The sequence below is a fragment of the Uloborus diversus genome, unplaced genomic scaffold (genome assembly GCF_026930045.1).
Source record: "Uloborus diversus isolate 005 unplaced genomic scaffold, Udiv.v.3.1 scaffold_477, whole genome shotgun sequence".
In the NCBI taxonomy this organism is placed as follows: Eukaryota; Metazoa; Arthropoda; class Arachnida; order Araneae; family Uloboridae; genus Uloborus; species Uloborus diversus.
The window spans coordinates 96,006-108,398 of record NW_026558656.1 but is presented as its reverse complement, the minus strand read 5'-3'; the positions used below and the strand labels follow the sequence as shown (position 1 = coordinate 108,398).

Here is a 12,393-nt window from a genome sequence, read left to right as displayed (position 1 = left end):
AGAATAAGATAACAATAAGTCAAAAAACATCAACATTTTGAGTGTCAGGTATAATATAAAATGAAATATTTTATAAATACAAGACACCCATAAACTTCTCCAAAATACATTTGCGTATCATAGACTATCAATTTAAAAAATCATCCCTAAATAGGAAAAACAAAACATTAAAAAGTTCCGTAAAAATGTAAGGGGATAATATCATAATATGAAACATACCAAATAGGAGTTGAAAATTCTCATTGCCGAAATAGCTGTAGCCGTATTTGTTACTCATTCTTTAATTTTGCATTTTAATCGAACATTAAATCGTGGTTAGTGACATGTTTTCATTTCCAAATCATATTGTCGAGGATATTTTTAGTAAGTTTTTTCCCTTTTAATTCTTGGATTTGCTTTGAAAAAAAACTCAATTTCAAGTTTTGAATTTTAGTTTATGACAACGTTTGGCAATCAAATTAGAATATTATTTTGACTAGTTTTGCAAAAATTACTGAACGTGAGTTAAGTGCTCCACTTCGATAAATCTAACCATGGCCCCACTGAATACGCTGGCGCTTACCAGGCCTTGACAATTTTTGACTTTCCTGTGTTAAACCGGGGCAACTATTTCTGCACTTGAACATGGCCACACTAGATGGAAAAACTTCAAAACTTCATATTTGCCCATCCTGACCGCAAGGAGGCGCCACAAGCCACGGATGCATCCACCAATCAACGACAAGTTTCAAAGTTTGTTTATTTTAATTAATTTATAGTACATAGAACAAACATCAATGTTTCGCAAGATGCTAATTTTGAAATTAAAGGTTTTAATTTTACATGCTCATTTATAGCTTGTGTTTCATTTGTTGTATTATTTTACGCTTTATGGAGAAAGTTAATTATTTAGAGGATTATTTTTTATTTTAATGGACTTTTTGATCTTGTTTCTTGGCTTGCTTCGCTTACAAATGTTTTAAGAAGACAAAATAATTTATTTTATCGCCAAATAAGTACTTTATATGTAACTTGAAATAGTCCCTGACAATAAGTAAAATTAAATAATCGCCATGTTAAAAAATACACCGCTACGTATCTATAACGGAAAATTACCCCCCTCCCTTTTTTTTTTTGAGAAATGCTAGATATTTAGAGCTGCTCCTAATGCTATAAAATTAGAGCAAGATTACAAAAATTTGTAAGCAGATCTTAGACTCCTGCGGATTCTTGACGGTCTACTGTGTGTGCGTATTTTATTTTTCCAACAGAAAATTCATATCCTAATTTCCGCCAAACTTGGCGGTCAAATTTCCTGCAAAGTTTCTAGTTCAAAGCTCCTTTCTCATTCATGCTTTAAGTGTAGAAAATAGTTTTTTATGACTAGAATTCAATGTTTACAGGATTTTACATCGCTAAATAATTTAATTTTCTTAAAAATATGTTTAAAAATATCGCAAAAATGTCAAGTAAAAAAATTCCATATCATTGTTTTACTTTTGCAAGGACAACATAAATTTTATGTGGAACTCTCCCCTGCTAGAATTTTATAAAACATCAACAGTGTTGATATTTTATAAAATAATCTGTTCCTTTTTGTTTTTTTAATTAGTTTCACAAATTTATGTGTAGATATTTCAGGAGTTTATTTCCCCGTTGCATGATTTGTTAAATGTTAAAAATAAATTTAAAAAATCATAATAATTGGAATTTTGGCTGCTTTAGTTCGAATTAGGTTACTCACGATCATGAATTGCGATAGGATCCTGCTCGTTGGGTTTCTTGTTTCTACAAATGGAATGAAATAGAAATGAATGTGCACCCGTCATAATATGATTGTTGATTTTCTAGAATAGATAATACGAGGCATATCCATTAGCAAAAAAAAAAAAAAAATGCTGATGCGGTAAATAAGATAAATATTTTATGCCCGCTATCCACCAGTACACTTTATCATAAATATTATATACTGCGTGAACACTTTATTACAATTGAATTATATATTGAAGTAATTGCACCAGGGATGTTATAGGTAAGGCGGGAGGATGGGGAGTGAGGATAGAACCTGAGCTAAAGTGAACGCTCTCCGGCCTGTGCGTGTACACCCAAACCTGTTTTTTTTGCGGTCTTTTTTTTTTGTGTAGTTTATAAAAATTATTTATAAAACGAGCGAAAATTATTTATCAAACGAGTGCGTGGTAGTATCATCAAGGGTCAACAGGGGCATCCGATGGGAAGTCACTGTGACTTTCCAAAAATTTCTTAATTCGGGAAATTTTTCGGGAGTCGGCAAAATTATCATCGCTTGGTTTATTTTGATTTCGTTTAAATATAACATTTTGGGTATTTTCTACGTGAGAATTTTTTTATGCAGTCCCTATCCTCCGCATAAAAAAATATTTTTTAACTCAGTTGCGAAAACTTTTTAAAGCTACTGGTGAAGTTTCAAGCATTTTTTTTACACGATTTTTTTATGCGGTCCCTATTCACCGCATAAAAAGAGGATTGGGTGTATATATATATATATATATATATATATATATATATACATTTTTTTAATGCTCAAAGCGTGTGAATCAACAGGGTCGTTTCCGAAATTTTAAGTTTTTTTTTTTTTTTTTGAAAGAACATTTTTAAAATCATAGGATCTGACCATTTTTTAAAATAACTTGACCAAGTTTAATATTTAAAAAAATGCATTAATCGGTGCGCTTTCATTGTTTACGCTTCTGCCGATGACATCTCAAATGATGAAATGCCATTCAGTGATGCCACTCACAGAACACAATATTCAATTAGTTTCTTTACTCACATGTGTTGCCAACTATATGATTGATAGTTAAGCTTAGAGTGCAATATGTAATTCGCTTCTTGATCATCATAACGTAGAAACGCGGTAGACAGATGCGCCAAAGTACATCATTTGTGACGTCATAAAGACCACGCCATATTTTCAAAATCGGACATTAAAAAAAATTAATTAAAAACTAAGCGTCGGGAAAATGAAAGTTTTTTCTAGCTCCATGTTATTTTTATTTATTTTTTGATTATTCTATGAATTTCCTTTCGTGAGGAAAAAAAATCTACACTTTTTCGAAATAGCTCTTGTGCACTAAACGTTTGTGCATTTCTATGCGTATTGTGCACTAATTATACTACTAAAATCTATACTAAAGTTATTATAACATGAGATGTGCTAAAAATGGAAGGGGAAAAAATAAATGACATTATTCTGGTGTCCGTAAAATATTGGTGCGATAACCACGGACCCATCGTAGAACCAAGTATTAGTCACACTCTGAATTTTAAATGTTTTTAAAATTATGTTAATGGTTCACTTTCTTAAATTGACATCATATTTTTAACTTTTCTATTGTTCTTCTTCATTTGAAAAAAAAATATTCCTAACCAGGCCTGTCAAGTGGGGATATCACGGGGGAAGGGGGCAATAATGACACCCCTAAATTTTACAAACATACTAATATTATACATTTTTGCTCGTATTTTGTTGTTTTTTTCCCGAACACAAAACCTTTGCCCCCTCCCCCCCCCCCCTTGAAATTTTTAAATGTCGGGCCTGTTCCCAAGCGTACATTTTTAATTAAATTCTGGTAATTGTTGTAAAATATACACTACATTACGAGCGAAAAGAATGGCAATTGTTAACGTACCTACAGTGGCTCCCAAAAGTCTTCGTACACCTACGACTTTCAACGAAATAGGCCCCAAATCATTGGTTAGGAATAGGTATTTAATTATAAGATCTATGATCAATTTTTAACAAAACTGCATGAAAAGTTTTCAAAAAATGTTAAAACTTAATTTTTTAAAAATCAAAAACTGAAAAGTGCCTGAAATTTTATCTCACAAAAGTCTTCGTACACTTTATAAAATGTCTATATATTAATGAATAATCTAACTTTTGATTAAGTTATTAATTAGTAGAATATCATACAGTATTCATAACACCTTTTAAACGTCTGGGAATAGATTTCATTCTTTTTCTTTCTTTTTTTAGCGTAATTTCTAAGTAAGTGTTCTACCACACTTCGAGTATTACTATTTCGAGCTCTATTTTCGTTTTAAAGCCCTATTTTCGTAATCTAGCCTCCAGATATCTCTAAATACGTTACATTAAGTTACAATCTGGAGATTGAGGTGGTATTTTCTAAACTTTAGGACAATTTTCGAGGCACTAGACGCAAACGTTGAAAACCGTGTGCTTCTTATCGTTATCCTGATAAAAAACAAAATTGTTTCCAATAACCAAATTTTTGGCGAAGAGTTAAAAATTAGTTTTTAAAATATTTAAAGGAACAGCATGATTCATTATTCCATCAAAAAATTACAAACTACCAAGTCCTGATGCTAATATGCACCCTCACACTAAAACACCTTCACCGTCCTGATAAACTGATCCAACTAAGGTTTTAAGATTAAATTTCTAATTTTTTCTTCTACTTACAGTTATACAACAATTTAACCAAAAATGATGAATTACTTTTTATCTGTAAGTAAGACATGATACTAAACTGTTTTTAGCTTATTTATCAATGATTTTGGGACGAAAAACGTAAGCTTTCTGTTTTTCGCACGACCAAGAAAATTTCTGCGGGAAGAGGTCCTATTTAATTCAGCTAATCAAAGAACTTGGCGAACAATTTAAGGTGAAAATTAAATGTAAAATGTTTCATTTAACCCTACAGAAACTTTTACAGTACTCAAATGTGTATTTTTCATAAATTTTTTAACTTTAAATCTACAATCACGTTTTGTCAACTTTGCCGGTTGACCTTTTCTTACCTTGTTTTCGGCCCGATTTCTTTCTTTAAAGCATTTTATCAAGCACTTTACCATACAAACAAATAAATTAACTAATTTAGAGACATTTCAAATCAATTTACCACTGCTCCGGGAAAAAAATTCAAATTTTAATGGCGTTTGCTGTTTTTTACGAATACCAGCCATTTTATAGTAATAAGCATTATATTATGAAATAAATAAACAAAAAATTAAAGCCAAATGACTTATAAGGGTCAACACAATGCAAAAATACTAATAAAACGGCATATGATAATTTCAATCATGAATTTATTCGAAAATATTTGAGTGTACGATGACTTTTGTGGCGTGTTATTTCTCTGTCTCTTCGTTTTCTGACCCATTTCAAAAAGAAGATCCGTCAATATTTTGAAAAATCCAATGGGTTGCATTTAGAATGACATAGGAATGATGTGAAAAAATATTGGACTTTATATTCGAATTCAGTTTTGAGTTATTTTGGTTTTACTAAAAAATTTCAAAGTGTACGAACACTTTTGGGAGCCACTGTATACCCCCCCCCCCTCCCTCTAATCCTCATCAGGGTCAAAAGGGGCAATGAATGACCCTCTCAAGTTTTGAGAAATGAATGTATTTACAGATTGCGGAGCGTGTTTCTTTCTTTTTTTTTTTTTTTTTTTTTTTGTCGATGTAATTTATTGAGCAGAAAAAATTCGCATGTAAATGAGCATGTAAAATTAGAAATGAAGATTGCCTGCCATATATCATCAATCTCAGAACTGTTGAATCAAAAAAGCAAACCCCAAGGGATTTTCAATAAAAAATTTGAAAATTATTTGCAAGGCTTTCAAAAAAAAAAAAAAGTTTGAAAAACTATACTAAGAATTACGCATTAATATTTAAGAAAAATCATATGTTTTCTGTGTTTAGTTTAAATTTTTTATTACGCGCAATTTTTGATATGATATTAAAATAACAATAAGAAATGCTCTTCACATTTGTAATACAATGTTTATTCAGCACTTTTTCTCTTCATTCTTTCTTCTTTTGAAATTAAAATTTTCGTCAAATGACGTACGCCCGATAATAAGTCGAGAAATCACGTATTCACAGATGCCAATTCGCCAACGCTCACAATCACGCCAAGTGGAAACAAAAACAGGGGTAGCCAGAGGCGCCCTCTTTGTTGCCATGAGTTTCAGCAATTGCCACGGCCTTTAAAGTATTCAGTGGGGCCATGATCTAACACATCCTCGTATATATTACACTAGCAAAAATACCCGGCGTTGCCTGGGTCAGTAATAATTATTAGAAAAAATCGTTACTTGCTTTTGTTTTCTGTTTTAAGTAAAAGAATTTAAAACACATCTTTTTGACGTGATTAAAAATCGAGTTTCCTCCTTACCCATAAAACTAAAATAGCAATAAGTATAAAAACAAAGTAGTATTGATTTAGAAACGAAAGCACTATATTTAAGCATATACAAATTTAAAAAACATGAAATTAATCTTCTCATGTTTAAAAAGATTAATCTGTTGATACTTTTTTTTTTAAATGGAGTCTAAAACCTTCTCTGTATGGCTAATGAAGTACGAAGTGATTAAAAAAAAGTAGCTGCGCTCGTAATCCCCTTATACTTGCTTTAGTTATTTCGGGAAATTTCAATCATTGTGGCTATTGGTGCGATTTTACCGAATTTGCGAAAGTCGTTTCGAGGTACCTTCGATGATGCTCCCCCATTCTTTCCTTACTTTATAAAACGATATGATATTAATTTTCGTTACAGAGATATCGTCGCCAGATGCTGAGATATTTTTGGTCACCATAAAATGGCGCTAAACAGTTTCATCCGAAATGTTACCAAAATAAGTAATAAAATTTGGTGATTGTTTGAAATTGTGCAAAAAGGAAAATTAATGGAAGTTTTTGTGCTGTTTATGGATTTGCCTAATTTAGTTGCTGGATTATTTAACACAGTAAAAAAAAGTCTTTTGAAAATTCTTTGATTGGCGATATTTTGTTTACATGGTGAAAGCTGAGAAACATTATGACGTAGTCTTCGGCTTCAAAAACAGCAACGTTGAAAAAACTGCCAAATGCATCAGCTACGGAAATCTTTCTGCAAAAATTTTGGCGATCTGCTGGTTGTTTGGATAATGAGTAAGTGTTCAATCAGCATAAATAATAATAAAAACCATTAATTACATTAAAGTTCCGTTTAAATGGAAAATCATCAGCCAAATCATGTATTATTTGCCAATCTTGTGCAAAAATCTTACTTCAAGATTTGACTTGAGAAAAGCCTCGAACAATCACGAAAAGCAAAGAAAGTCAACAATACAACAATTGTCGCTATCGACAGGGAGTTGAGATGATACACTAAATACTGTATTGAGTTGAGGAAAGCCTTCGAACATGGATCTAAAAAGCTCATAACTCGTTTTTTATTCTACTTAGAAATTTCGAACAGGTGCCATCTTCAGCAGAAAAATCAGAGCTTTCGATGGACATATAATATAAATATGTGCAAGTATTTTTTCATCCCAATATTAGAGAATTTATACAAAAATTGTGTTTTATTGCCCCCCTAAGGGGGTTTTGCCCCCCATAACGGGACGAAAACTACCCTATGTGTTATTCTGATGCATAAGCTATATTATTGTAAAGTTTCATCAAAATCCGTTCAGTAGTTTTTGCGTGAAAGAGTAACAAACATCCATACATCCATCCATACATCCATACATCCATCCATACAGACAAACTTTCGCATATATAATATTAGTAAGATACGATGACGGAATAACGCGCAAGTTTCAACAATGAAACTCAAGCCACGGCATGATAATTTGATAACATGTTTCGGTAATGATTAACATCCAGGGAAAATCTTTATTGTGGCAAGGCTCTACTGGATCCGGTAATTTAACCGTTTTACTGGTAAAACTTTGTCATGTCAGGGGAAAGAATGAAATGAAAAAGTGTTCAACAATAAACGCCATGTACTGGAGTTTGAGGTTAATCCACTGAAGTTAGGGTTGCAATTTCAATTGTCAAAATATCACCGAATAGGCAATGGTCTCTTCAAATGTAGAAGCAATTTTCATCCGTCATACCTTGACGGGTGACTTTATAGTTGAAAATAATCCTCAAAGTAAATAAAACAAACGAGTGAACTATCGAAACGTAAAAGAATATATGCGTAACATTGCCAATACAAAGCGCGTATTTACTTGTCAGTCCTAGCTAAAGGCAGTTTTGGGGAAACTTTAAATTGAATTGTTTAGTTCTCAAACAAAGAAGGTCATTAAAAAGATTAAAAAATCTGGGTCATTCCATGTGACGAAACATTTGGACTAGTTTTTTCAGATGATTTCGCTTTATAGGCTCAAATAAAACATGCTACGTTTCTCGTTTATTATCAACAGTAAAGATTTGGCATAAGAATCACATAAAAAATTTAAAATTAATTGTTTTTAAATGAAATACTTAAAGAATGTGCAATAAAATGCCCGTGACGGAACGGGAGTTGTTGTAACTACAGACTCGGCTTTTGTTTTTAAACACAATTTATTTCACAGCACAGGAAAGAAAGTTTGATGAAGATATTTACAGTGATGAAGATGACTCATTTTGATCTTATGATCCGTATATCTTAAAATTGAATATATAACACAACTCTTTTCGTAACGTATGCGTAACGTAATTCTACAAGAACGCTAATATTTTTTTTACCATTTTTCAAAACCAAAACTGGGTTGCCAGATCTCAAGTTAGAATATGATACAACGAAAACAAGAAATACAAATTTTGTTTGGAGTGACAACATCCTCCCACCTTTTGTATTGTGCACATATCGGCTAAACCAATACAAAATGAAAACCAGAAAATATAGTATAATACAATAGACATGAAATTTCAATACTTATGAAAACATTTGACTAATAACTACTAATGAATATAACAATATCTAATACTAAACTACTTAGATATAACTATAATAATGAGATAAAATAAAATTAAAGTCTTTAGTCCAGTCTATAAGTCCAGGCGTTTCACAGGAACAACTCGTCGACCAAACCGCGTTTGTTTCACAGCCTGTAATTTTTCTTGAGGGAATGCTTCAGATTGACAGCATTTTTCATTTGAAGCAACAGGTACTCCAATATCATCATCAATAATATCAGAAGCACCTTCCACAATTTCGTGTATATCTTTGGAGATATCAGGAGAACTAATTTCCAAAGGATAGACTCTTTGAACTGGACGGATGATTTCTCCATTAGCCACACGTAATCTAACTACTCGTTCGATGTTATCCTTACCTTGATATAGTTTGATGACACGTCCTAAAGGCCAATTTAAACGTTTTGTGTTTTCTGAGCCAATGAGAACAATATCACCTGGTGACAGGTTCTGTCGTTTGGTAGATAAATGAGGATTCCGTATAAGTTCTGCTAAATACTCCTTTTGGAATCGTTGACGTAGCTGATAACGTAGATTCTGCAGGTATCGAATGCGATTACGTAGATGTCTGGTATCTACGATGTCCAAATCCACAGTTTCATTTCCTTTTATGTCTTGTATAAAGTCAGAAGGTTTGATAACCCTCAACTCATTCGGATCATCATAAACATATGTAAGAGGACGTCCATTAACTATGCTTTCACATTCACATAGTAAAGTCACCATTTCCTCGTAAGTGACAGAAGCACGGCTTAATACCTTTCTCAAAAGTTCTTTAACGGTGCGGATCATTCTTTCCCACCAACCTCCATACCATGGTGCTGTAGGGGGATTGAAGTGCCATTTAATCTGTTGGATAGCACATTCAGATGTTATTTCTTGCCAGTTGAGGGAGCTGAGAGCTCTAGTTGTTCCCAAAAAATTAGTTCCGTTATCAGTGTACATAATAGAACTACGTCCTCTTCTAGCAAAAAATCGTCTCATGGCTTGCATAAATGCTTCAGTAGACAGGGATGTCACCAACTCTAAGTGAATAGCACGATATACCGCGCACGTAAAAAGCACTATCCAAGCCTTTTGCCTTCCTTTCAAATAAACAGGACCTGCCAGATCAGCCCCAGTCACTTGAAATGCAGCTACACGATTGATCCTATCAATAGGAAGAGGAGCAGGAACAACTGGTACTACAGGTTTTGATGTATACCTCTTACATGTCATACACTTCTGTAAAACTTCTCTAACAACTTTCCGTCCCCGAGGAATCCAAAATCGGTCACGTAGATGAGACAAGGTAGTTTGTACGCCTGCATGGTGAAGTGACTTATGAGTATATTCTATGAGTCTTCTGACAATTGGATGATCTGGCAAAACTATGGGTCGTACAAAATCTTCTGGATCTTGCCCTAGGATTAGCCTTGATTGAACTTTCAATATTTCATTTTCTTCGTAAAACTGAATTGTCTGAGAGTACTTCTCCCTAATGTCAGTTGGCCATTCTGATTGCATTATTCGTATCAGAGTTTCCTCACCCCTTCGAATTTCTTCGTATGACAGCTCCTTGGTCAACTTGCAAGAATTCACTTTGATATTCTGGCAAAATCTCAATACCCAGGCTATCAAGCGGATGATCCTTGGATAACTGGAAAAGTATAAAAATCTATTTCCAAAATGCTCCATTGCTTCAATATTTAGATTAACAGCTACTGACTTCCGTCGTTCTAACATCGCTTCGTCAGGAAGAATGATCTCAGTGTAAGGCCAAAATTCTGGACGTTCATAAAGCCACTTTGGACCCTCCCACCATTGACTCCGTAAAAGTTCAGACCAATCACATGAGCGGGAAGGTAAGTCTGCTGGATTGATATCTCCAGGGACAAATCTCCAATCTTCTATGTTTGTAAGTTCTCGTATTTCTTTCACTCTGTTACCTACAAACGTATTCCAGGGTTCTGTTTTAGTAATCCATCCCAGAACTATCATGGAATCTGTCCAAAAATACGTCTTTAAAGGCAAATTAAATGTTTCTAATATTGTTGAAGCAATTCTAGCTCCAATAGCGGCTCCTAAAAGCTCCAATCGTGGAATTGTTGGTCTCTGAAGAGGAGCTACTCTAGCCTTTGCTGAAACTAATGAGACTCTCACTTCTTCCTCTTCTCCACATCGTAGAAAGGCACAGCAGGCATACCCATGAGCCGATGCATCTGTAAATATGTGTAAACTGGCCCTTTCGAAAGTTCCATGCAATATCCTACGAGGGATCCTACATTTCTGGATAAGATCTAAATGCTTTACCCATCGTTGATAGCGTAACTGCATTTCGGAAGGCAACTGTTCGTCCCAGTCCAACTTATTGCGCCAAGCCTCTTGGAGTAACAATTTTGGTAACAGTGTCGCAGGAGATGTGAAACCCACAGGATCATATATGCTGTTAACAACGGAAAGTAATTTTCTCTTGGATACAACTTCAACGGAACTTATATCAGGACCAACACAGTACAGCTCATCAGTCTTTGTATCCCACTCGAGACCAAGAACATTTTGACGTTCCTGGTTCTGATCTCCACTGTGAGCCCAACATCTTAATTCAAACGAAGCAGCATTCATTATCTTCATCGTCTCAGTCTTGAACTCCACCAACTCTTCTTGGTCCTCAACGCTGGTAGTCAAATTGTCTACATAGAAACCCTTTTTAAGTTTCTCGACAATCGGCTGAAGAGATTCAAGTTGGTATTCCTTTGAATTAAGGTGGTGACGAATACTAGCATTCAAGAGAAATGGACTCGAAGTCACTCCAAAGACTACTCGACAATGCCTCCAGAATTCTAATTTTGATCGATCTTTGAAATTCCACCACAAGAATCTTAAAAAATCACGATCCTCCGGTTTGACACTCAATTGTAAGAAAGCTTGTTTTATATCAGCAATCACTCCTATAGAACCAGTGCGAAATCTTAACAGAAGTGGGGAATCTGTTCCGAAAGACTAGGTCCAACACTCAAGCATTCGTTTAGAGAAGCATAACCTGGTCGTTTAAAGGAGGCATCGAAGACTGGTCGAACCTTAGTTGTAGCACTTGATGGTTTGATAACGGGCCTGTGAGGAAGATAATGACCAGGTTTCGAAATTTCGTCCTGCGGTACAGCTTCAATTATACCTTCTCTTTGCCACTGTCTCAAAACATCATCGTACACATCGTAGATGTTTTCTTTTAATAGACGTTTTGTTACTGAACGTAGTCTGGATTCAGCGACATCGTACATATCATATACAGGTGGATGTCCAGACAACCAAGGTAAAGCTACTTCATATCGTCCGCCTTCTAGAACTTCTAAGGTTTCTCTGAAATGGGTTAGAGTTTCTTCTTCAAGAAGGATCTTATTTTTTCTTTCTATTGGATCTTTAATTCCTAAAACTTCTAAATCCCAAAATTTTGGTAACTCGGTATTCTGCAGGGTTAACGTGACCATGTTTAAAGTTTCTTTTCTGCTTCCCAGACCAAGTACTGTCCAACCAAGTTTGGTTTCTATTGCTGAAATTCCCGTCTTTGTAGCTTCAATTCGTCCAGTAAATAATGATCCCAGTATATCAGCTCCTAGAAGAACTTGTACAGTTGGTGTAGAATTTCCCAAATCCGTTAATCTTACTCCCCGAGATTCTAGCTCACAAAT

At 34.2% G+C, this 12,393-nt stretch overlaps 1 protein-coding gene across 1 annotated transcript; it reads right to left on the bottom strand.

Annotated features, from left to right (window-relative positions):
• Positions 1 to 10,448: 10,448 nt before the first annotated feature.
• Positions 10,449 to 12,192, bottom strand: LOC129233505 (uncharacterized; the record flags this gene model as incomplete). The annotated part of the gene is made up of 2 exons (XM_054867522.1): positions 11,748 to 12,192; positions 10,449 to 11,655 (listed from the first exon to the last, which is right to left on the bottom strand). Coding segments are annotated over exons 1-2 (1,652 nt in total), but the record flags the coding sequence as incomplete, so codon positions are not given.
• Between the last annotated feature and the right edge of the window lie 201 nt (positions 12,193 to 12,393).